A 26,050-nucleotide genomic window follows, 5' to 3' on the forward strand; every position below is an offset into this window, starting at 1 on the left:
TTTTTGATTTCGATCTTATCCTGTGTGATGAACACCGAAAACAATTAAATGTTTTTCTGAGATAGAAGTGATTATGCTCAGCTGTTGTTTCAGGACCATGGACAGTGCTGTTTGTTGTGTGTTTGGGGGGGAGCGTGCACAGAGGGCAACATTACGGGGGAGGGACATTGTACTGTGAGCTCTGCTGAGCCCTCTTCCCTGCCGAGGTGTCTCTGGGCTAGAGAGCAGACAGGCTGGGTGTCTGAAGGGTGGGCTGCCCCTCCACGAGCAGCCCGATGGCGAAACCTGCCTTGCCGAAATCAGGTAACGCTTCCTGCATCCAAGCTTGGTGCGTGTGGAGGGACAATCCGTCATGCGTGTACCCAGCCTGTCCGCTCTGCCTAGCCCAGAGACACAGCTGCGAGCTTGCTCTGCCAGCCAAAGAGGACAGTGTGTTTTCTGGGGAATGTAGAGTTCATTCCACCTGAAGCTGCTTCATCGTCAGCTTTCTGCACAGATCTTAAGAATAAACTCTTCACCCCAGGGCTCACGGGAACACAGCAGACAATGACAATCACAATGGAGGTTCACTGTACCGAACGAACAAAACATTACCAAGGTAATCAGATTTTATTTCGATGTAGTTAAAGGATTATGTAAATATATTTTAAAAAAGGTCTCAAGCCGAATTTACCGAAACTAGCGACTTGTTTTGGAATAGTCCCAAATTGAATTTACTGTAGTATTATTCCTGTAATAAACACGGCAGAGAAAAAACCTTCAAAATCACAATGGAGGTTTGGTGTAACAACAAACCATCTGCGCTCATCGAGTCTGTGGGCGGGACTTATTTTGCGCGCAAAATGACAGCGCTTGAGTTAAAATGCATGACATCAGAGTAGATAATTACTGCAGGCGGCTATTAATTAATTAAATCACATTTCTTAGTTACCATTTTACGAAGTTTACTCGTTTTGCTTTTATATTACATATAGGCTACACGGTTGACTTGAGATTGAGTGGAGGGGAGAAATACACACTACAGTGAACGCACCACAGTGACGTAACTGACGTAGGCGGAACTGAATAACATCCGCCGTGCTGCGTTCAGGTGCAGCTGACAGTTGGATCGGTTTGTCAGCTCTGCAGCCAGTTCCGTTGTGTCTCTCCTCGGTACTGTGAGGGTCTCGTACCTGTGGCAGGTTAGCGGTGTTGTGATGGACCGCTGGAGGGGCAGAGTGGCTCTGGTGACCGGAGCCTCGGTCGGGATCGGGGCGGCCATAGCGAAGGAGCTGGTCCGGTACGGCATGAAGGTGGTGGGCTGTGCCAGGGACGTGGAAAAAATACAGGTGGGACTTCTGCAGTTTTGTGTGGATTCAATAAGTCAGGTTGTAATTACAAACTATTGTGACTTTACCAGAGAAGTGCTCAATAAGTTGAGATACAAGTGAAAGTAACTGATAACTAGTTAAAGTGTTTTTAGTGAATAATCGAGCAACAGAAAGTTTACTGAAGTTTGCGAAACAAAGAAATAGCTGAGTCACAACAAGCCTTCCTGTTTATTGATGTCTAAAGTTACATCACACAGAGGTTCAGCTGTGTCAGTGTAAATTTGCCTGGAGAAGATACAGTTGATCTCTTTGTAAGTGAACCAAAACATGAGGAGCTGTCCTCTTTCCTTTTTTATTAACTTACATAAACACATAAACTTCTCTTACGTCTCAAACCTTGCTGATAAGTTTGACTGACTGACTCAGACAGTTTTTCCAGTTAATACATAATCCATCAGTCGGTGTAGGCAAGGTCTTTGCAGTGTTTGATAGGACTTTACACTTTGCATCATAGAAGTTGAATCATTTATATAAAATTAAAACACCTGCTGCCTTTACAAGAAAACAGGCAGCAGAGGTGTGATTCTGTCTAAATCTGTGAAGAAGTGAGATGCGTCCATCGATTTTCGATGACAGCCGCCTCACAAAGTCGACCCTAAGGCTGTTATGGCTGATGTTGTTTTTGTTTTGATGTCAGAAACTGTCAGCTGAGTGTCAGAGTGCCGGCCACAGCGGCTTGTTGGTGCCCTACAAGTGTGACCTGACCAACGAGGAGGAGATCCTGTCCATGTTCGCCGCCATCAAAGAGCAGCACAAAGGTGTGGACGTGTGCATCAACAACGCCGGCCTGGCTCATCCAGAGTCTCTGTTAAATGGCAAAACCAGTGGCTGGAAGAACATGCTGGATGTAAGAGCTCAGTGTCTGTGAAATATAATCAGATGTGTGTTTAAGATCAAATATTTTGGCTTCTAGTTTGACGTCAGTGTTCTGGTATTGTGCATGCTGTGTATAGCTTACAGCATGGGACACTTGAATATAAGATAGACAAGAAATAAGTTTGTGACAGATTGTTGTATTTCTGTGTCGCTGAATATAAATATCTGGGAATAAAACAAACAATAAAAGATCCAAAAAATATTAGTAAAATACCAGGAAGATATTCATATATATATAATATATATATATATATATATCATATATAAGTATCATTATTGCTGTAATTATTGGTATAAATGGTAAAATATTAGGGGAAAAAATCATTTAAATATCAAACAATAGTAAAATATCCTAAATATATCAATAAAATACTGGAAAATTAGTAGTTAATTATCAGAAAAATAAGATATTCTCAAATTATGATAAAATATCAGAAAAATAATAGTTAAAAACTGATAAATAATTTTGACATATCCCAAAAAATATGAATAAAATACCAGAAAAATAAAAGCAAAATATCTGAATAACAATAATAAAATGACAGAAAATTAACAGTGAAAATATAGAAAAAAATAACAGTAAAATATCAGAAAATAATAACAAAATAACATATTCAGAAAAATATTCAGAAAAATATCAGTAAAATATTGGGGAGATTTTGTTGCTTCTGTTGCCAGTTGTCGTCATGTTTTTGGGGTCAGACTGCAGCTCGTTATCTCAGTTATCAGGTATTAATGCTGTAATTTGTCTTTTTGGCAGGTGAACGTTCTTGCATTGTGTATATGCACACGTGAGGCGTATCAGTCGATGAAAGAAAGAAATGTTGACGATGGACACATCATAAACATCAACAGGTACAGTCGTGGTCATGTACAGTCTTCAGAGTGCCTGTTTTGGTCGTTCAACGGTCCAAAAACTACAAAATATCCAGCTAGCTGACAGTTACAAGTATTAGGGACTGATATCATCATAAACTGTACGTGTAGGTAAATGCCAGAGCTGAGCTGGTAACGTTTCCCATCACTCTTACATCATCTGTTGCAGCATGAGCGGACATCGCGTCGTTCCGAGTGCTGACGTACATTTCTACAGCTCCACCAAGTACGCAGTGACGGCCCTGACGGAGGGCCTGAGGCAGGAGCTGCGTGAGGCCAACACCCACATCAGAGCCACGGTAAGACTTCATCGCTGTCCGACTGCATTTACAAATAAACTGTTTACCTGAGCATCATAAGACAAGTGCTGCACAGGGTTTCATGAGGTGTTCTTATATTTCATGATGCAGAGTATTTCTCCTGGAGTGGTGGAGACAGAATTTGCTCCGCGGCTTTACAAGGACAATGCTGATAAAGTTGCTGGTGTATACAACAAATTTAAGGTACAACTATTATTCCTACATCCCTGCAGTATTCGTGTTATGATTACTAGAAAGAAAAAGTATCTGGACCATATAAGCAGCACATAACATCACTTTTCACTTTTCTTACAGCCTTTGGATGCAATAGATGTTGCAAACTCTGTCACATACGTCCTAAGTGCCCCTCCACATGTGCAGGTGTGTGATTTCATTTTTTTTCAACCTGTGCTCCTTTTCTGTTGACATCAGTGGTCTGACCATAATGAAATGACCTTCACGTGTCTTTTCTTTCAGATTGGAGACATTCTGATGCGAGCTGTGGAGCAGGTGTCGTAGTATCGGACCATTTGACAGATTATATATATCTGAATGATTCACTACACATGTGAAATTAATTGCTTTATCATGTCATGGAATTACTTTTTTAAGCTTTGTGCTGTAATTTTGCACATACAGAATAAAATGTCTGGTTGAAGACTAAAATTTGTTGCACTTGAGTTTGTTTATTTAAAAAAGATTTTTCTCTTCCTTAAAACTACGTAGTGCACCTTTTAATTTCATGAACCTAATACAACTGGAGCGGGAGAAACAAACCATCAAGATAAATAAGTGAACATTTTTTTTAATTCCACACATTCTTCTTCCTTTTTCAAACCCTGGCGCCTACATTACCCACAATGCCACTTTGCCACTGAGTGACAACACTTGAGGGTATTTATTTTTCATCCATCTCATGGTTCCAGCTTTACAGATGTGAGGGTTTGCTGCTTCTTCTTTTCAATAAGTTCATTTTATTTTTAATAATAGGTTTTGACTGTTGCTTGGATGAAACAAGGATTGTGACGGAGCACTTGTAGGAACATTTGAATGCAGGAATATGACTTGTACTGGTGTATTCTTACTAAATTAAAAGATCTGACGACTCACTCCACCGCTGTGAGGTGTAAAAAGTGGGATTTGAGCCAAAACTCGCAGAAACTTTCCTTCCTTGAGTGTATAAGTATAAGATGCATCAGTTTCCTGATCTCGTTTAGTGAAACAAAAACACATTAAACTGGTGCTGCTCGTCAGCCACACAGTTGGATCGAACAGAATCAAATGCATTCACACCACAGACCTGTGAGTGGGTACACGAGGTGGTTGAAACTAGATCCCTTTGCTGACGTGCCAGAAAGAAAGCGAGACGATGATGAAGTTAAACTGGATTTCCACAACATGACCAACACTCCTTCAAGCTTTGCCCACTAGAGGTCAGAAGCACAACGTTACAAGCCTCCAGAATATTATTGATCTCATGTTGGGCCATTAATGAGTTACATTTATTTATATTCTGTGTGTTATAAATTTGCAGCAGCGTGAAATCAATATTTTTCTAGAGGTTGAGGAGGTCATATGTTCATGCTGTTCCCTTAAACTCACCAGCTGCTGACAGACCACAGAGGAGGTCCTGCTGAATAAGAAACCTCCTGTTATCTCTTTCTGCCTGGAGAGAGCTGCTCACCCTCCAGTTCAGAGGAAAACGCCAAGGTTAGCCGGCGACTGCCAACCACCGCCCACCATCTTTCTGATGTAAATGAACATCCACTTCCAAAGAGCCTACGTTTGAATACATGCAAAAATGTTGGCAAGGCGCTTGGCTCGGTGTTTTTGGCCAGCTGGACGGCCACTCGCACCCAAACAGAAAATGTGTGTCAGAGAAACGGGTGCGAGTCTTTGCCAGCGTCACCTGCCAACAACTGCAACGGAAGCAGGAAAAAGGCAAATGAGTGTCTCGCAATGCAAAAGTTTTGTCATGACATGATCTGAAGTCAAACATCCCCAGGATTGTTCCCACAGTCAGCAGGGAGAGTTAAGTGGTTTAAGGATGACGCTCAGAGCCCTTTATGTAATCTCAAAGGCAATTAATCGAAGCCTCACTGTCATGGTTTGTTCTTATTGTTTGAGGAAAAAATGTGGCTCCTCTTTGATTTAACTATTCAAAGGCTTTTCATGACTGTGATGCACTTTGTGGCCCTGTTTCTTTATTTCACAAGATCCCTCTCCCTCATCCATCACTGCTACACCAGCCAATTTAACCACCGTAGGTTAGTTTCTCTAAATCAATAAACTTTCTCCTGTGTTGGTGATTTTAACGGATTATTGGATTCTTCACCTAATAGGGTGCCGCAGCCCCACACACTGTGATGTCATCTCCTTGTCGCACATACCATGAATTGTATATCCCTTTGTGTGTTAGTGTGCCTCCAGAAAACAACCTCTCGTATGTTTCAAAGCCATCTCGGCAGTAACGAGCTGAGGTCGAAGCACTCACACGACCCCTGACCAGCGGGCATTCAGCCAATGCGCTGAGGGGGAGGCGTCAGCTGCACCTATCATCCCAGAAATGTTCAAATTTTGCAGCAGAGCTCACTTTCATCTTATAACGACATTTGTTTTCGGTTTAGTGTGACACCAAGCTGCTCATGTATCAACCACAGGGCATCAAAACCCAAACTCTGCTTCAACCAAGTGGCGTTACCACATTTGTTTGTGGACGACCGTTTTGAAGCCTCACGTTGCATCACGTTGGTCACCGGATGATTAGATCTGATTGAGAACCAGAGGACACGCCTTCAAGCAACTCTGCTTTATCATCTATTTTAATCTAAATGATTAATAATTCACAAAATGAACATCACGCTGAGACTTGAAACTGATGATTGAGACTATAAACTCATGAGGTGATACATCAAGTAAGAAGTAGGGTCATTTTCTCATAAGCTTACATACAATCAGACTTCTTTTTGAAACCAGCGGAGTCGCTGCCTATTGGCCATTAGATTAGGTTATTTGAGGCACTTCGGATGACTTCAACCCATCTTCATCCTAACTGCAGATAAATAACTGCTTTTAATTCAAGCTTGATTCCCAAAAAGTGTTGAACCTCAGTCCATCCTTGTTTGTGAGCGACTGAGCCTTTCCAGGACGCCCCTTTCATGATATTATCACCTGTAACCGATGAACCTGTTTACCTGAACTGTTCCAAACAGGTGATTTTGGATCACCAGTCTTTCGTTGCCACTGTCAACAGTTTTGGTTAAAAAAAAAAAGACCAAAAACAGATAAAAGTGAGTGAATTTTGGCCTTAGATTTACCAAGTGGCCAGACCAAGTAAATGGTAATGTTTAAAAAGAAGCAACTGTTTGAAATTTTGTCATATTTTAATGACTCAAAATGTCAACTTTGCATTCACAGCTTGTTTCTTTTGCCCCCAAACTCATTCTCCACTTGCACTGCGATCAACTGGCCTCTGTCTGTAGACACTGTTTGTCTCTGTGCATTAATCATTTCTTATCGTCGTATAAATCAGATTTGGGCAGACAGTATTTTTGCAAAGCATCGTGGTCTTTAAGGTTTCAGATCTAACCCTAGTTTTAGTCTGTATGCAGAGGTTGCGTTTATGAACCCAAGACATTCTCTGAGGTCGTAAACATGCAAATGAAACGGAAAATTTCTGCCACTGTTCTTTCCCTAGTGAGCGAAAAAGTCTTATCACAGATCCAACTGTGTTAGCCGCTCTGCCATTTCAGCTTATGATTGAGTCTGAATGCCGAGCTCCTTTGAATGCCTGGGTGTCTTCCAAAAAATCTTGGGACTTGAGCCGCAGCATGAAGGTCTGCATTGTTGCCTCATTCCCACTGTGTCATGGCAGCAGATAATCCGACGCTGTACAGTGAAATCTCCCCTTGACGTGCCAAAATGCGCGTAAGATGAGACGGAGATCTAACGTGGACACCTCGCTCATTAAAACTCATCCTCTTATGCAATCATGTGAGAATCAGCTGACCAGGAGGATTTCAGCCTCTGCACTGGGTGTTACAACCCCCTCATGAATGAGAGGTGGAAGTAATGTGCAAAGTGAGCACCTAATCTTTGTGGAGAATGTGACCCTGCTTTAAACCACACCGGGGGGGCAGTAAGGCCAAAGTCCCGCTGAACAAAAGAGCACAGTACATAAACTCACAGCATTGTCTTGGCATGCTTTCTGTGCACGCAGTATGGAAAGAAAAAATGAAAACCAGGCTAAGCAGGTTAGTGTTATTAAGCCTCTGAGATTTGGATTTTCAATTTTATCCTTTAGATTAAATATGTCTACCTGAGGTGACAGGAATGTTTATGTAAACCTGTCTATCTAATGCATCTAGGGCAGGCTGTCTATGCTTGCTAGATAGCGCTCTCTTTCTCTGATATATACGACATGTCATTTCAGACATTTAGAGGATGTTTTTTACATGTATGGAAATGCGGTTATTCACTTTTTTTTGCAGAGAATTAGATGAAAGTATTCCTACATCTCTCATGTCTGAATGGTAGGTTAAATACGAAGCCAGCAGCCATTAGCTTAGCTGAGGAAAACAGGAAAACAGCCAGCCTGGCTCGGTCCAAAGGTAACAAAATCTACCAACCAGAACTCCTAAAGCTCACTTATCAACATGTTGAATATAGTTTGTTGAATATGTGCAAAAACTAAAGTGTAAAGCTTTAAAGTGAAACACACTGGACGTTAACGTTAGCTAGGAAGTGGTTGAATGCTAACGTTAGCTAATGAGTTATCAAACATGTTGTTTTACCTTGATAAATGACCCGTTGTCCCTCTAGATTTTCACTATTCATCACCTTCTCAGTTGCAAATCGGCTGACAAGTAGTGAATTGATAACAATTTGTCAGATTCCCTTTGTTTATACAGCTTGAAACCGTGAACACGGCAGCATAACATTATCTCAGCATTCAGGCTTCCCATCCTGAGAAAATAGCTGCCGTGTAAACATGGTCTATTCTTTTTAAAATGCGAGCATGTTATTTAGTTTGTTTGATCGCTAATATAAAGAGGCAGATACGTTCACAATCATTCAGAAATTTTATTACAGACATGCAGGATACAGTATTACAAAATATGATTCTCACGTTACAATCAAATGTGACTTCTGTCCATTTCTGTGATTTAAATGCTGAGCCAGAACAGATTACGTTATGTGATTGACAGCAGCTAGCCTAGCCAGCTAAATTGCCTTTTTTGTTTGTAGCTATGGCCGCACCACGTGGCTCACTGTTGTCTAGAAGACATTATTGCTTTCCTCCTCTTCTTCCTGCTGAATTGTGCCTTAGCTCTCTCAATAGATAACTGAATCGGACTCATGACGGGAGCAGCTGAGGTGGTCATGGAGGTCTTGAGCTCTTCAGTAGTGGCGACTTTGGACGGTGAGGTTGTAAATGTCAAGGGTGTTTGTTCAGTCTGTGTGAGGATAGAAAAGCCCTCGCCGAGGGCAGCAGCTACGGCTTTCTTCCTTTGCTTTCTCTGCTGTCTGATTGTCTGCCTGTGTCTCTTTGTAATGACAGAAGGGGCGGATGTGATGGTGGTAAAAAGCCTCCATTCACTGTGAGTTTCTGTTACTGTAGGCCTGTTAATCACGGCGGTGGTCGCAGGGTTCAGTTCAACGCTCGTCTCTGGAGTTGGACGAACAGGAAGCTCAGAGCTGTTCGAAAGAGGCGAAAATATGTTCCTCCTCCTGCTCCTCAGTCCTCTGTCTCGTGACTTCTGCCTTTTCAGGACACTAAAGGAAGAGTTCAGAGGCGAAACTTGGACGATCCTCTTCCCTCCATGAATGTCCAGCCTGTGTGAAAGCTGCCGTCCTGTGGTGGGCACCGATGGTACGGTGGGAGCCCCGGTGGGAGGGATCACTTTCAGATTGTCCGGAGTGGAATTTTCCTGGGGATCGACCACAATGGGAGAAGCCGAGCTGTCTTTCTTCCTTTTTTTCCTCCCCTCTCTGTCTCCTCGCTCCTTTGACCTGTTTCTTTTGACTTTGGGGATTACAATGGGCATCCTGGCAGGGCTGACGAGAGGTCGGCTTTCAGTGTCGCTCTCAAAGCTTTGTTGCTCGGGCTGTGCGGCCGGGGTTTTTGTAACGATGGCGGGGACAGAAGTGTCAGTTGTGGTCATTACTAGCTGTTCAGAAGAAGGAAGAGCAGGTGTCTTGCTTTTCTTTTTCCCCCTCTTTTTTAGCCTTTTGGTTTTTGCTTTTTGTGGACCAACAGTTGTTGTGCTCGTTGATGTAGAAACAGTCATTTCCCGTGCTGGTTTCTCCTGGACTGTCGCAGGAGACGTGATGGAAACAGCCTCCTTGTCCATCGCTGGCTCATCTTTCATGACTTCATTCGAGGGCTCATCTTTTCCTCCCAGCTCATATTCGCTGTCGACGACTCTGTTCGTGTCTCTACTCGACTGGTCGTGTTTGTGTGACTCGCTGATGAAGTTACTCAGAGCCTTCACTTCTTCTGCCTTGCTGCCCGAGGTCGAAACTGCAGCTCCTCCTTCCTCAACTTTAACACCTGCCTCTGCTTTCTGCTTTCTCTTCCTTCCCTTTCCCTTCCCTTTCTGCTTTTTGGTCATTTTCTTCTTCTTCTTCCTCTTCTTCTTCTCTGAGCTTTGCGTCTCACCTTTTTCGGAGTCGGTGGTGGAGCTCTGGGAGGTGGAGACGGTAGCAAGGACTTTGATGAAGTCCTCAGCAGCGGTGACAACGTTTCCGAGCGATGGCTCTCCGGGGCCTGACACCGTGGATTGTGTTGTACCCTCTGCTTCTTCTTCGCTTTTCTTGGAGGAAGGCAGTGGCAGCTTATCGATGACGTCAATACCACCAAAGTCATACGGGACGGCGTCTCTCAGCACGGCGATGGGGAGCTGCTCGTATCGTTTACACCTGTGAAAGAGCAAGCGGAGGAGGGGTTGTGTGTGTTGTCAGAGAGTATTACAAGCTCAGTATGTTGCAAATCTACTTAACAGTTTTACAACAGAGTACGCTGATACTTACATGCCGTACCAGTGCCGCTCTGAGCACTGTTCTTCATAGACAATGTCGAAGCAAGGCACACCGAGGACATTGAAGAACGCCTGACCGACGATCCTGGAGGACGTGTCGTTGACGGTCCTCAGACAAGCTCTCAACCTGCAGAGAGAAAAAGGGATGTAATGCATTTGAAAGATATCTACAGTGCTTTTGTAGTTGTAGAAGCTGTTTATTAAAACAACTCATTAACTTTACAGTGAGACCTCTAATGAATGCAGTCTCATTATAATTGGGGGGGAGTGATCTGGTAAGAATATTTGTATGCTAACATTCATCAAAATGACTTAAAAGCTTGATTTTATTTAGTCTTGAGTGGATTCTGATGCAATGATTTCATTTTTAATAGATTAATTATGGGTTTCAAAGGTACTATTGTAAAAAAAAAAAAAAGATTTTTGAGTCTCAACTCGACGGTCGCCCCCACAAAGTGTCAGGAATTGAGGAGTTAAAACTCAAAAATCAACTTTTCTTACAAACAGGACCTTTAAGTCAAAAGTTGATGGTGCAAAACGCAAAAATTCAAAATGTGGCCTCATTGCAGTTTGTTTTATGCTGATATGTGTTTTCATTGTTCCACTTACACTATTCAAAACTCTGTCTGCATGCAGTTCACTTCACATCTGGACATTTTAAAGGAGTCAACAGTGAATGAAGCTACTTAAAGAAACCACTTTGTCTCCTACACGGAGGTGAGGTTTAATGTGCACCAACATAGGAAAGCTTTAACTCACGTAACATCACAGTCACAGCTGCAGATGGGGTGCCACTTGAAGTTGGTGTAGCCGTATTTGGAGGAGAAGGCGTGGATGACATGAGGGCAGTGGTCGTGGGTCCGGCAGCAGCTGTCGGTGTCTGCAAACTCTCCTGCAACATGGAGGTCACACTAGATATTTGGCACATAATTCACCTAATTTGCGTAAAGTATCGAAGTCTTATAACCTACCCAGCTGGTTGTAATTATCAGCCATGTTTCCAGCTCCACACCACAGGGTCCCGGGATACGTGAAGCCTCTCTTTGCCCGTTTTAAAACCCCAGAGTCGCCGCTGTCCTCCCTCTGCGACCTCTCTTTAAACTCCCGGCACATCACTTTGGCTTCATCCATGCGCGTAAAACGCGTCTCCAGCTGCCGCCCGGCTCTCCGCTCCTTCAGTCCCAGCCTGCACTCGTGCATGAAGGATTTCACCTGCATCTGGTTCACAATGACGGAGCAGTTGACGAGCTTCCCGGCGGGGCTGACGACGGAGCGCACCGCCTCGGCTCCGTCCGACACCTGGTAGAGGAAACTCTCCCTGACGGTGGACATCTTTGCGCAAAAGGTGCCGTTGAGCATGGAGAACATCTCTTTGCTCTCCTTCTCTGCGTCCAGAGCTCGGCTCAAGAAGTCGCCCTTGACAAAGTTTCTGTCCAGATAAGACAGAAAGACAAAGATGACCGACCACATGATGCGGCGAGTGGCACTTTCAGCACCACGCGTATCGGAGACAGCTCCTCGCGGTTTTCCGGCGCTCTCGAGCAGCCCTCCCACTTTTAAGGCGAAGCTCAAGTGGTGTGATTATTAATACGGTGAACGGCAACGCTGGGAGGAGTCAGCTGGATTAACCTCTTTAGATTTCCAGCCTGGGTAGAGTATCTTTACATGTTACATGGTGGCACAGCGCTGAAACACTGAGAGTAGATATTACCCACCGGTATGTAACCTCGTGCAGGAGGAGAGGAGAGGAGAGGAGAGGAGGGGGTTAATTTGTGGGTGTGTGGAGCATGAACCTCCAGCATCCTTCACTGCAGTGAGAGATGACCGCGAGTTACCTCCCAACCCCCTCAGCTCAGCTCAGCGCCCAGAAAGTGGAGATTTACTTTGGGAACACGCATGGAGGAGGTTCCAGCTCGGCCCGCTTTCCATGGTAACAGGCATGGGGTGATTGTACCAGCCCAGGAGATTGGACATCTTTCAAATGCCACAAAACAGCCACTGAATTGGTGATGACCTAAATCACAATGTAGGGACAAAACTCTTCATTGTGGAATGTGGAGAAAGGTTGGTGCTGTCGCACGCAAGCCCCACTGACCGGGCGGTTGGTTTGATTCAGACAAAACCCACTCAAAAAATGGAGGGATCGATAGACAGTGTGGCAACATGGGGGCCGAATTAATCCAACATAAGTGCTTCACATTGTCACTTGTAGTTTTTGCATTTTAAAAACCCCCTTCCATCTTTTTTTGTTCGTTTTTCAGTAAAAACTATAAATCGCTTATGAGATTCCGTAATGTTAAAATGTGATAATCTGTCCTTGGGGTCTACAATTTATGACATGAAGACACAATGATTCCCTGTCAGTCAGATGCCTCCAATTATGTTTGTTTTGTCCCTATAATATAAATAACATAGTTAATACTCAATAAAATTATGAGAGAGAAGAAAAGATAGATTACAAATTTTTTTATTTTTCTGATTTTTCCACTTTTATATTACATTTTTTGCAGATCTGAACGTCTGGAAATTTTATTGTGAACATTTTTTGGCCTAAATTGTGTTTCTTTATTTAGTAAACTCATGTACACTGGACATATGTGCATGACACACAAATAAAAACATGCATTCATTCAGTCATTAATGTATCTGCAGCTGCAGTACAGGAAAACTTTTGTGCACCTGTGTCTGATCAGTGCCTTTCTGGCCTGTATGGACTCGCCTTAAGCACTGCAAAGCCTCTGCGTCTGTGAACAAGGGAGCGTTCCCAAAGAAAAGAAAAACCTCTTGTCAGGTTGGGTTTCTAATCAGCCCATGTTTTGTCACATGGCTGGTCTTACAGGGAGCTCTAGAGGCGGAGATCCAGCCTACTCAAGGCACTGAAATCGGATTGTTGGAAGGCGGAGAGAAATGATGTAAAATCACCAGAGGCAACATTCGACCGAATCTTGAGGGTGGGAGAGAGAAAAAAAAAGAAAGTTTCTCATGAATCAACGTGGTCACTCACTGCCGGAGGGATTTGGAGCAAACTGAAGCTAATAATCCTGCTGTTCAACAGGAAAGAGATGGACTCAGCTAACAGAAAGGTGACACTTGATGAAATATATATGCTTTATAGTTCCCCAGTAGGTAAGAATCCTTTTATTTGACAGGTCAGCTGCAGAACAGTGACCCCTGGAGGAGCTGAGGAGTCAGTGTCCGAGTTTACAGATGCTGAAGGATTCTTGCAAACATCAATAAACATTTGGTTAAATTGTACTAAATGTGCTACAAGTACATATATTGAACATGCATTGAGTAAAATGTATTCCTCTATCAGAGCCTGAATGTAGTAGGTCAGTACGTCAGTCGACCCAAATCATTGAAAAAGATGATAAATATCTATTTTTCAGATAGTTTTGGTTGCAGTATTCTGAGATTTGTGGCACTACATCAGCGTGCTGGAGGAAAAGGGGGTTTAATTTGTGGTGATCATAACAATAAAGAAATGACTGAGTTGAGTTAAAAAACTCAGCGGTGATTTGCAGCAGTGGAAGAAGTATCAGAGCTGCAAGTCCTGCATTGAAAATTGTACGTAAAGTGGTGACAGATAACCCTCCCCCTGGTGTTTTCTGAGTTTTTTGCACCACTTTTGGTTGTTTGCACCGCTCCTGTTTCCCCTCAGAGTCGCAAGTAACGACAACACAAGAAAAAAGTCAGTTTATTCAGTCATTTAGTGTTTAATGGAAATAGATCACCAGTGGTTTGTCTGCCACCGGGCACGAGGTCACCTGGGAACAGTTAAGCTCACCTGAGTTTTGCTTTTGCAACAAAACTAAACAAAAGTGAAATATTTACATGTGAAATGTTGTTGAGCAGTAGCCAAAAATGTGAATGCTCAAGTAAAGTACAAGTACTTCAAATTGTTCTTAAGTACAGTACTCAGATACTTCCTTGTCCTGGTGATGCATCTGAGCATTCATGTGTTGGACGCACTGTAAGTTCATGTGGTTCAAGACAAAAGCGTGGGAAAGTGCAGTTACTGTAGGGAGGAAGGTGAACACTCAGCTTGAACTCTGTTGCACAAAACTGGGCTGAAATTTCAGCTCAGTTTATTTAATAACTGAAATGACCTTTCCAGTCTGAGAGCTGGGAAATATACTGTGGATACAGCGAGGTGATGGATTTTATTCCTCCAGCGGTGAAGAAGAATCGCAACCTGAGCTTGTTTAGACACCGATCCTCTGCTGATTCCAAACACCTGAAGGCAAACGCCTGAAGACCACCGCTCAGAGCCGCTTTTAGAAAAACAACCTGAGGAATTTCCAGAGGATCGTCAGTCGCAGCTTCTCCGGTCCAGTGTTGATACTCAGTCTGCGCAGATGCATCTGCAAGATCTACGTTTCATCACCTGAGAGTCTGTTGAGCACAATCCAAATGGACTTAATGTGATGTGTTGAGGTGTGTACTGACATTATCCCAAATGTTTCCAGCAATGTTTAAAACTCAGAGAAATACGTAATTTTACTGTCGCTATAACTTCTGGGGGAGAGTCAGAGAGTGAGGGGGGAAGGAGGCGAATGTGCAGAAACATCATGTGAATAAAACTTTAAAACATTACCTTGTGTTTGAATTCAGGTCAACTCTCACTGAGCTCAGCACTCACCAGAGACTTTTTTTTTTCCTCTGTCCTCTCTATATCGTTACGTTCATGAGGTAAAGGACATTTCTCCTCCAGCTCCAGTCAGGAGTCAATGTTACGCCCGACAATGGAGGTCACTCATCGCTGCTGCAGTCAGGTGGATAAACAGGAGTAAAGATAAATCTGAAAGTTAAAAAGTAATCTCTGAGCTCTCCTCACGTTGGTAAACGGCTCCAGTGTTTATTCCTCCAGAGGGTCTGGCTCTGCAACTGACTCTGTCCTCTGGAGCAGCCGGCTCTGAACTGCAGAAATGACATATTCTGCATTTAAACACTTACTAGCAAGCTTTTTTGCAAGTGGACGCCTCTACCATCAACATGAAATGCTCTTGCTGAGGGCACCAAACGCCTTCTTGTGGTTTGCTTTTATACATTCACACAAGCTAAACTTACACACACACGCCTGTAGTTCATGCATCAGCACTCTTGACCTTCTGTGGCTCCAAGCCAAGAATAAGACGGAGGGGTGGTAACATAAGAAACAAGAAAAACAACCTTAACCAGCTCGCTCAGAAATAAGTCCTTGCCCATGTCCATATACAAGGTTATGTGTCCCAAATAGCATTCAGGGCCTGACAGGTGGTATCAAGAGTATCAGTCACTTAAAGACACACGTGCAGTATTTTCTACACAAATCACAAGAATATTTATCTCGTTGATTCATTGTGGCAGTAAAAGTGAAATTATGCCATCCTTGTCAATTTATGTCAGTGTTTTATCTTTGTCAAAAGGACCTGTTGTGTGTTAAAGGATAAGTTCACCTCAAAATAATAATTCAGTCTTTATCTGCTCACCGTCACACTGATGGAAAGTCAGGTGAAGTTTCATCGTCCGCAAAACATTTCTGGAGCTTAGCGGCAAAACAGTGTTGCAGCGTTCTCCTAAACAACTGAAGCAGATGGGGACTTGTTTTAAAACATTAAAAAAACAATCATAAAGTGGCTCCATACTGCTTGTCTGGTGTGATCAGTCTCCAGAAGCCCGGAGATCCCAAATTAAGCTGACATCTTTACTGTAGCCACTTAGCTGAAGCACCATCAGCTCGTAGAAGATGACAAAATGTTCTTTTTTGGGTGAACTTTTCCTTTAAAACTGCAAGTTCACAGCACATTCTTGCGCTGTAGTGACGTGAATGGAAAGTAATGAGTTCCTGGAATGCAAGAAAATGCATTCAAGGAACTAAGACACACTGGGGCTATGCTTGACTTGGACGACAGTCGGCAGTGATGTAGCGTGTGCAGGATTTGAACCAGAAGGTGCTGGAGGATAAAAACAGCAGTGAAAAAAGATGAAAACATCAGTAGACTTAACTCCTTTTCAGAAAATGCATAATCTAAACTTTGAGTCATGAAGAACTTGATCAGAACCTGGTTGAGATTGGTCATCGAATCGTTAGTCGTCTTTGTTTTTAAATTAGAAATCCCACAACAACTGCAGATAAAATAAGCAACGAGGTCCAGCCACCTCCCGCCCACCAGTCACCCCTCCAGAACCTGATACGTGCGACTCTCTCTCTCTCATTCACAGTCCACCTCATTCACCCAAGTTTCTCCCTCCAAAAGCGCAACTTTTGTCTGGGAAAATGGACGTGTTCACCAATCCTGTAGACAGACATAAAGGATGGTATCTTTCTCTGATGGCGCCCAACATTAAAGGTCCACCGTTTGCCTGGCTGGACCCGTCCAGACTCTACTGCAACTCACAGGTACGATGCGAAAGAAAAAGGATTAGTTCTGGTTCCTTAACACGTTGTTGAGCTGTCGATGTCTGTCTCTACTGACTTCACTCTCACTGAACACAATGGGCAACTCGTTCATAGCAGAAAAAAACAAGCTGTGTGTGTGTGAGTGTGTGTTTTGTATGCAGACGTTGACGCACTTGTGCATGCACCGTCTTTGCTGTTGTTTCAGGCTCTTGCAGACTGTGTCCGAGATCTTCTCAGTCCATTCCACGACGACACCATCGACCTGGTTGCCGGGATAGATGCAATGGGATTCATTCTTGGTGAGAAAACAAATCAAAACATGTTATTTTCAAAACAAATCGTAGGTTCAGACCAGTCACACTGGGTTTCTCTCACTAATGTTATTTTAAGAGGCAGTTACTACCAGAGCACTGGTCAGGAAACCTAACCCCTCTGCATAACATACTAAATTTAGATATTTTGGCTCATCTAAACTCTGCCTCGTGGCTCTTGAAATGAACACTTTGCTAACATACATTCATAAAGTTCAAACCGGATGACACAGGTGCGATGACTGTGAAATGTTGTCAGTGTGGATGGATGTTTGATGTTTTGTTTCAGGTGCGTCCGTGGCCACCACCCTGGGAAAAGGTTTCCTGGCTGTCCGTAAAGCAGGACACCTGTGTGTCGCAACCCAAACCCAAAACTACAGCGACTACACAGGCAGAGAAAAGATGATGGAAGTAAGACTGGACGTGCTGCAACCAGGTTAATCTCCTTTTGATTTTTTACCCTTTAACACTGTCAGTTATTTCTCTTGAGAAGACACATCCTCCTGTTGTTTCCCTGCGAAAAGCTAAACTCAGGTTCAGTCAGTGATTACTTACATCGGCGTTGCCCAAACATTTTCCCTTGGACGGCCAAAACACGGGCCAAAAGCAGACGTAAAAATAGTACTCAGATCTTAAGTTCCCTTAATTGGCTGGGCCCATGTGCAGTGTTATACATGCAATGCATGCAGGATTCAAACCACAGGTTTCCTCTCTTTCTGTCCATTTATTCCCTGCAGCAGAGCGCCCTCTAGTGTTAATGTGGAGTAAAGCTCCAGTAGATGTTGCTCTAAGAGTTGGAGAAGTATCTTCAACGTCATATCAGATATCAGGCCTTTAAATAGTTTTAAATGTGAGTTTGTGAGGTCTTAATTTACCCAAACATTTTATCTCATTTATCAAATCTTTAAACGTCTTTCAGAAGTTCAACATTTCTGATGTCGTTAACCTTAAAACCAACCACTAAACCTGATACTGTGTTTTTGCTTTACACTTTGCTCAACTGTTGGTAAAATGTAGTTTTACTCAAATAATCATATTCCCACTCAAACCTTCATCTGCCCGGGACAACATATGATCTACTTATCTTATATACCTGCCATGTTTGAGTAAGAAAAACATGACTTGTCAAAATAAGTCTGAATTGTGGTTAAAAATGATTACGAAAGGTCTGAGTATTTATTTCAAATGTAAGCTGACATGATGACGTGTTTCCTTCCTGCAGGTACGAGGGTGCTGATAGTGGACCAATGGATAGAGACTGGAGGCACCATGAAGGCTGCCATCCAGCTGGTGGAGAGCCTGGGAGCCACCGTTGTGGGTCAGTTGCGGTCGGAGCACATTAATTCGATGATCCTCGACACGTTAAATGTGAATGTTGCTCTGTTTCCTGCAGGCGTCGCAGCTGTGGCCATCGAGAACACGGAAGGAGGAAAGTGGATTAAAGAAAATTACAAATTCTCTCACTGCATCCCCAAAGAGCTGCAGAGCCAAATCGACCAGAAGTATCTGGAGTCCTTCAACGCCTTCAACAACTGAAGGAGACGGAAAAGAAAGGAAAAGATTTTTTTTGCAACTTCGGGAAAGAATAAAAGAGAAATAGTGATATTTTCTAACGCTGAGATGGTCAACAAATAGATTTATCTGCATAGACATTTTGTATTTTGTAGTTTTATTCTTGCAAAACTCATTTTAAATAAATAAATGCTTGTTATTTTCAAAACGCTGTTTTCTCTTTTTAATATTTTTATTGCGTGTAAAACACATCATGGTACATTTCAAAGAAAATAAAGGATAAAATATTCATACACACTTTCCACTTATGATATAAGAATGATGAGACAAGTTCAGTCAAAAAGTACCCATGAAGCACTGAAGATACAACACTGGTTCCCAAACTGGAGGTCGGGGCCCCACGTGGGGGTCACGAGATAAATCCCAGGGGTCGTAAGATGATTAACGAGATAAGAAAACATTCACCTTTCACTTCCCTCAACCTTCCTTTTTTTCTTATGATTTACTGCATGAAATGTCTCATAAAAGGGTGTAAAACCTTTGACCTACGATATAAAAACAGCAGATTTTTATTGAGTATTATTGTGAAGAAGAATCGTAACTACAGCAGCAAGACGGAATAACTGACTCAAGCCCTAAGTAAAGTAAGCCTCCACGCACACATCATGTCAAAAACATCCTCAGTCATACTTTGGCGTCTCTGCAGTACCAGAAGAGTCATTTTTATGTGTAATTGCTGTGTCACCCTGCAGCTCCAGACGAGTTTAAACCACAAGTATCCACATCCCACAGAGGAAAACTCTTGCTAGGCCAGGAAAAACTGAAATCAAGCATTTCAGGAAGTCAACCTCCAGCGTCCCTCCTCCGGCTCCGACCACAGAGAATCCCTCCCATGAGCTGGAGAGCAGCCTCGGTCTTTTTCCACTTTAAGCTCCAGCCTCCGTCCTCACTGACAGCAGTTCGGCTGTTTCTTCTTCGACGAAGCGTACGCGTTGTTTGAAGTGCTGTTAATTCCTGAAACAAAAAAGATCAGCTGGGTGTTAAACCGTGCACCCGGCTAGATGGTTTCTATGATTACAGAGAGGTCGTTCAGACACTCACTGACGACGTCCCCGATCTGCCTCGATCCACTTTTCTCCAGCTCGGCAAGCACGTTGGTCTCGAATGCCAGCGATGCAACCCGGAAGAAAAACTCTTTCACGTTTTCTCCTACAGCGGGGAAGAGATGAAGATCAGTATGAAATTAATTAAATGAAAAATTAACCGACAACAGATGTTTGACGTAGCTTTCGATCCTCCGCTTGACTTAGAAAAAAACACCAAACCGCCTCCCACGTCTTTTAACTCATCCCTGATTTAAAGACTAAAATGTTGATGGAACAATGACAACAACTCATTGAAAACTCAACAACTCAGATGGATTTAAGTCAGGACCACCAGTTACGATGACTTCAACTTTGTTTCTGAGAAACCCTGGCGGCAGACGGCTCTGAACACTGCAACACGTGAGCCTCAGTTGTTGACGCCACGAAGAAGAAACCAGTCAGAGGTGTGAATCAGAGCATTTCAAAGCTTCCATGTTGCAGTCGTTAACAAAAAAAAACACCATAGTTGCTGAATTCAACTAAGTAAATAAATTTAAGAGGCAGATATAAAAATCAGTCTTCTTGAGGCCTTTACCAGTTGTTTGTGCTACTGACAGATTTCATGTTTGTTGCCAACATACACCCCAGGCGTCAGAGCTTCTCTCTCCAAAAATGTTTGTTCACAAGCTTTTATTAAATCAAGGACCTCGATATTGAGTGACAGAGCTCGAACCACTTTGTACTGGAGATTTAGCCTGGACCGGAGAGTTTCATTTTGACTCATGTGCTCCAACTGTGAGCCGTGTAACATCGCCCTCTGATAAAAACGAATGTGACTTTCTAAGAAACTGAAGGGAACCGTTTGCTCTTCAGCGAGATCATGTTTAATATTTACTGACCACAGCTGTTGTTTCTCAAAACAGACATATCGGTCCGACTAGCAACCAGAAAATAAAGCTTGCTGCACACAGAAGAGACGCTTATATTGGATCTTTTTTTCAGTAAATCATAAAAGCCCTCTCCTTTTCTGCCCCCACCTCCCTCAAACTCATACATTTCAAACCATTTCAGGCCATTTTCCTGTATTTAACTCCAAACACTCACCTGTCAGCGAGGACACAGCCCAATACTCTGCACTGATCTCCTGTGCTAGTTTGATGGCATCTTGCTCGATCTGAGAATACTGAGCAGGAGACTGTCGGGGAGACCAGAGGAGACAAGACAGATATACTTAATAATGTTATCAGGTTAAACACAAAAAGCATCTATACACCGTCAACTTATTGTAATTTTAAAAAGGGGCACATTGTATTTTAATATTTACAATATTAACGAAGTAATAATACAAACTCAGAAATCTTTATTTTTTCTATAACTGAATAAACAAGCTGTTCTCAGAGGAAAATAAGGTCCCAGAACGCTGTTTGAAGCTAGAAAGGTGGCAGGGTCCGCCACATATAAACAAAGTAAAACAGGATGAAACTGTGTTGTCCTTTAAGGTCAGTTTGTTGATTCAGTCATGAAAACAAAGAGAGCTTGTTTATTTAGTTTGTTTAGGCATAAATAAATCAGTCTATGAAGATCTTTCTCTTCCGATTAAAATTTCTCTCCAAAAACTACAGACTGCGCCTTTAATAACACATCAATCTGATAGTTGTTTTCTTGTTTAATGGGAAATGATCCGTTTGTGTTTTTGAAAAGTTTCCTTTCAAATTGTTATTGTTGGAAATTAGAATGAGAAAAGTCCAAAAATACTTTTTAATCATTGAAACAAAAAGATCAAGGAAGTTAAAGAAGAGAAATATTTCCAATTTTTAAAGAAAAATTACAAACTTCTAGATTTAAAGAAAAGTATCCAGGTAACCTCAGCAAACAAATCTGCTTCTGACTTCCCATCACTAAGAAGTAGAGTAGAGTAAATACAGTCAGTAACGCCTCAGAAATGTCTGCATGTCCATCAGTTCAGCCGCTCTGAGCTGCGCTGGAGTCTAGAGGAGGACGGGGAGACTACATTCCTGAGGTCTGACCCAGCACATGAACGCTTTGTGCTGCTGGCACCGACCCAGACAACTGACATTTGACTCCAGTAAAAAAGACACAGAAATGTTCACGGGCACGTCCTCTTTAAACAGCGTGGAGACGTACGCTCAGGTCTTTCTTTGTGCCCACGAGGAACAGCTGAACAGCGGTGGGGTCGTTCTCCTTCAAGGCGTCTTCCAGCCACTGCCTGCAGACACAAAGAGACCACTTTATTAGGTCTGACAGCCGGGACGGAAACTGCAAAACGCAATGTTCAGGAAAAATAAGCTTACCTCACATGGCCCAAAGAGGCAATGTCAGTCACATCAAACGCAATGATCACAACTGGGAAGAAGAGAAAACATTTTACTTTAACTTTAGTACATTTCTATGTGGCTTTCTGCTCTTAAACACGAGGATCTCTCACCCTGGGCTCCTCTGTAGTACGTAGAAGCGATGCACTTGAACCTCTCTTGTCCTGCAGTGTCCCACCTGTAACACAGAGAGGCTGATGATGAGCGCCGTCACATCAGACCGACTCAGTTCAAGTTTCACGTATAATGATAAAGACTTACAACTGCAGGCTGAAGGGGACTCCCAGCACCTCGAACCGCTCCATCTCGAAATCCACACCGATCGTTGCCTTGTAGTTCTTATCGAAAGCATCTTTGCAAAATCTGAAAACACAAAAGTTTCTTCAGAAAATCCAGGAAATAGACGGGTACGATGTATATCACTGTAGCCGGGGCTGTAACTGCTCGACAGTAATTAGACTAAATGAAGGCGACTTCATTTCTGAGACAATTTGTGTGTCGAGATATCTTAGAAACGACCATTCAGCTGTGTGGATGCTGCAATTTGGGGGTTGGTTCACCCAAATTACAGAAAAATGTGCAGTATTTCAGGGACTATTTCTTGGTAAGTGTATTATTCAGAGTAACAGTGACACTGCAGGAAAAATACGCTGCCCTTTGACTGTTTTAAAAGTAATTTCTAAAGCTTTTAGTGCCATGAATGAAATTCTATCAACACCAATGTACGGGGATGAACACAGACATTTTAGAGATGGCTGAAAACGTTGACATGTGTTCAGAAGGCCAAAACGCATCGAAAGAAAAGCTTTGTTTTAAAAAACAGGGCCTTAGTTTATCATGAACTTGTGAATCTATTTGAATGAAAAAAGCTTTGTCACATGCATCCCAAGTCCAGATTTCACTGAAGTCATATATAATATAACAGAGTTTTATTAAAGGAATAATGATACTTATAGTTTAAGATGTGAGCAGTATTTCAATGATACATTTGGTGCAGGTGGAGCATATTTTAACTAGTTAAATTATTGTTGGATAATTAAATTTATAGCAGAGTTCCATATTGTACAAAACCATGTTATATTAAATACATTTTTATTAATCATTGCCTCCATTTTATAACTTTTTTAATATGTTATTGTCTTGTTCAATTCATTGTGTCAACTTTTTCCCTTTGTTGTCTTTGCTGTTTGGCTGCATATCTGTATAGATATGTGCTGTATAGATAAAGTTCATCTGTAAAGTAAAGCCGTCAGGTAAATGTAGAGTGAACTACTGTATTAGAAATGTACTGGAGTTAAAAAGTACAATGTGTCACTCTGAAATGAAGCACTAAGCAGCACAGAGTTAAAATAAAGTTAAGTAAGTACAGTACTTGTGTATTTGTACTCAATAACTGTATGTAATTAAATGTAAATCTGAATCCAGACCCAGATTTAACATTTCCACACTTTCAAATAAAGGAAAACACAAAAACAAGCAGTGCTTCGCTGCAGGAGGTCCATGAGGTCATGTGTTTCCCAGAAGTTCACCTCCCCCTGTTCTCAAACATTAAGCGACTGTGTTGGAGCTTACCTATTAATCAGACAGGTTTTCCCCACAGCCAGGTCACCCACAACAATCACCTTAGAGATTTTAAATCTGCTGAGAGGAACAAAAGAAGAAGAAGAAGCAACCAGTAAATAAGCAGCACAACAAACAGCGGCTCCAGGCTCGTCTGGCTTCCTGTTCTCACCCCACGGTGCCGGTTCGCTGCTCCTGGCAGGCAGTCTTCACTTTGTTGTTGAAATCCTCTTTAGTGTGCTGAGCTGCCTCTTTCCTGAAATACTGCAAGAGAAGAAGAAGGACGTGTGAGGATGTTTATGGATGAGACGGCTGCAGGCTGTAACAGCGCCGTATGATTTTACCTGAGGGAGCTGAGCGATGACGCGGTCCCGTCGGACAGGAGGAAGAACACTCATGGCTGAAACTCGCACAGACATGAAGCTTCAGGGTAAATGTTCAGCAGAGAGACCTGTGGTGAGAGAAGGACATCAAACATTAACAATCTGACGCCTGAAAGTTGTTTGCGAATGATTATTACGCCCAATCTTCAGGCCTGGTGCCTCCAAAGATATAAAATTCACAGTGACATAAAAGAAGCAAATCCACACAGTTTGAGAACAGCAACTAGAGAATTAGTGAAACAAGAAACTATTGTTTTCAGCCTTAAACACGACATTCAAAGACTTTATTCTGGCCTCATTTTACACATAAATAAACACTTGACTAATGGAAAGAACAGTCCATACGTTGATTGATGACTGACAATCATTAGCTGGAGCTCTACTGACCATCCTCTGGATCTTTTGGTACATCTATATACTGAATATATAGACATTAATGTAATGTAACATGTACATTTATACAGTATATAAAGCCGCAACAGCGACTGATGGATAGAAAATTAACCTGCAGCTATTTTCACTGGTTCAGCTGCTCAAATGTGACTAATTACTGGTTTTCTTTGACTTCTTTGATAGTAAATATGACAGTAGGATGAATACATTTTGGTTTTGAACTGTTGGTTGAACAAAACAGACTCATCACCTTCGATTCCAGGAAAACTGTAATGAAAATCATAATCAGCTGCAGCTCTGTTGTCAATTATCTTCTATTTTTATTGTGTTTATGTTTTGATGTCGTCTCGCTGCAATTAACAAGCCCAAGTCATCAAGTCACAGACCTCATGAGCACCGAAGTCTGATGGGCCTCTAACCAACGTCATTATGGAGAGCAGTGTACTCGATTGGAAAATGAGAGGTAACCACTGAAAGAGCTGATTATGATACAACTTGACTAAAAACATTCAAGTGTCTGATATCAAACTAAATAAATAATTCATAATAATAACAGTAAGGATCGATGTATGTCGTCCTCTCTGTGCTGTCAATAAATATTGCAACCAAACTACACAAATATTAAAAGAAATTGACCTTATTCCCAAAGTTTGTGTGTTGGGGAGAAACTACCTTCATTCTGGGGGACAAGACAAACAGAAAACTATATTTTGTGGCTACTTATTCTTTGCACTGCTCCTTTTGCCGTGCATACATACACACACATGAACGATGAAGATGAAATAAGACATGAAACACAAAACTTTAACTCCAACACATGTTAAATGTAATGCCAGTGAACTAAACTGAGACTGTTCACTCACTTTTATATACAATATTTGCTCCAAACAGCCCAAATAAACCTGACAAACTACTTTCAGTCAAACAAACTGATCTATTATCTGTGTGATAAACCGGCTCGTGCTCTCCTCCTCTGACATCTCCTGCTTTACTTTACTGTCCCAGCCTGAACCTCCAACATCTCCAGCCTCCTGTCAGTCACAGGACACAGGCTGTTACAGCTGCTGCGAGGCGCAGAGCCAAGTCAAACACGGAGTTATCCATTGTGTAGCTCCATGACCACATAGTGTCCGAGCAGGACAACTGTAATCAGAGTAATCAGAGTAATTAGAGTAATGAGAGCTGATCTGTTTTAATCCTATTGTTCATCAAAAGCTCCTCGTAAAAGAAGAAGTCTGCCGTCAAAATGAAACCAGGCGACTTTATAAAAACACACTTTTTCCATTCAAAACAGCAGGAAAACCTCCTTCACGTGTCGGCGGAGAAGATACGAACACGCATTAAAGTTTTTAAAGCAGCGTAAAACTGTGTAGAGAGGGGGAGGACACCTCACCGAGACAGGCTGCTCCTCCACTCCTCTCCTCTCCTCTCTGCTCTGCTGCGGCGGGTTTTTCCTCCTGAAACAAACTCCTCACTGTGTGTTAAACCCATCCAGGCTGCCAGCTGAGTGTTGAAGCGTTGAGTTTGTGGAGATCAGAGCTTCAAGACGATCCACGGAAGTTGGAGGGGGAGCAGCAGACTGGAGGAGCCGCTGCTGACTCAGACCTCCGGGTTTTTTTCCCCCTCATGT

The 26,050-nt window shown here is 42.5% G+C and overlaps 4 protein-coding genes across 5 annotated transcripts; 2 read left to right on the top strand and 2 right to left on the bottom strand.

Moving 5' to 3' along the window:
- Positions 1 to 1,058: 1,058 nt before the first annotated feature.
- On the top strand, positions 1,059 to 4,101 carry LOC311255861 (dehydrogenase/reductase SDR family member 11-like). The gene is made up of 7 exons (XM_084350514.1): positions 1,059 to 1,328; positions 2,008 to 2,217; positions 3,007 to 3,101; positions 3,292 to 3,421; positions 3,533 to 3,625; positions 3,737 to 3,802; positions 3,899 to 4,101. The coding sequence occupies exons 1-7, from the start codon at positions 1,197 to 1,199 to the stop codon at positions 3,938 to 3,940; spliced, it is 768 nt and encodes a 255-aa protein (XP_084206640.1). The 5' UTR covers positions 1,059 to 1,196; the 3' UTR covers positions 3,941 to 4,101.
- A 4,382-nt stretch (positions 4,102 to 8,483) lies between these two features.
- On the bottom strand, positions 8,484 to 12,131 carry proca1 (protein interacting with cyclin A1). The gene is made up of 4 exons (XM_084350996.1): positions 11,433 to 12,131; positions 11,221 to 11,353; positions 10,454 to 10,588; positions 8,484 to 10,342 (listed from the first exon to the last, which is right to left on the bottom strand). Exons 1-4 carry the CDS (start codon positions 11,929 to 11,931, stop codon positions 8,689 to 8,691), a joined length of 2,421 nt encoding a protein of 806 aa, XP_084207122.1. The 5' UTR covers positions 11,932 to 12,131; the 3' UTR covers positions 8,484 to 8,688.
- A 4,504-nt stretch (positions 12,132 to 16,635) lies between these two features.
- LOC311256429 (adenine phosphoribosyltransferase) lies at positions 16,636 to 18,877 on the top strand. The gene is made up of 5 exons (XM_084351510.1): positions 16,636 to 16,843; positions 17,049 to 17,142; positions 17,444 to 17,590; positions 18,377 to 18,472; positions 18,548 to 18,877. The coding sequence occupies exons 1-5, from the start codon at positions 16,721 to 16,723 to the stop codon at positions 18,688 to 18,690; spliced, it is 603 nt and encodes a 200-aa protein (XP_084207636.1). The 5' UTR covers positions 16,636 to 16,720; the 3' UTR covers positions 18,691 to 18,877.
- Positions 18,878 to 19,039: 162 nt separating this feature from the next.
- Positions 19,040 to 26,031, bottom strand: rab34a (RAB34, member RAS oncogene family a). Of its 2 annotated transcripts, none has more exons than XM_084351505.1 (11): positions 25,814 to 26,031; positions 23,989 to 24,095; positions 23,817 to 23,908; positions 23,657 to 23,722; positions 22,346 to 22,447; positions 22,198 to 22,262; positions 22,064 to 22,115; positions 21,897 to 21,978; positions 20,856 to 20,946; positions 19,768 to 19,875; positions 19,040 to 19,680 (listed from the first exon to the last, which is right to left on the bottom strand). In XM_084351505.1, exons 2-11 carry the CDS (start codon positions 24,061 to 24,063, stop codon positions 19,613 to 19,615), a joined length of 801 nt encoding a protein of 266 aa, XP_084207631.1. In that variant the 5' UTR covers positions 24,064 to 24,095; positions 25,814 to 26,031; the 3' UTR covers positions 19,040 to 19,612. The 2 variants fall into 2 exon arrangements, with proteins under 2 accessions (XP_084207631.1, XP_084207630.1); XM_084351504.1 differs by having other exon boundaries at positions 23,657 to 23,725.
- Positions 26,032 to 26,050: the final 19 nt, after the last annotated feature.

This window comes from Pagrus pagrus (assembly GCF_965226575.1).
Source record: "Pagrus pagrus genome assembly, chromosome: 4".
NCBI classification, from domain to species: Eukaryota; Metazoa; Chordata; class Actinopteri; order Spariformes; family Sparidae; genus Pagrus; species Pagrus pagrus.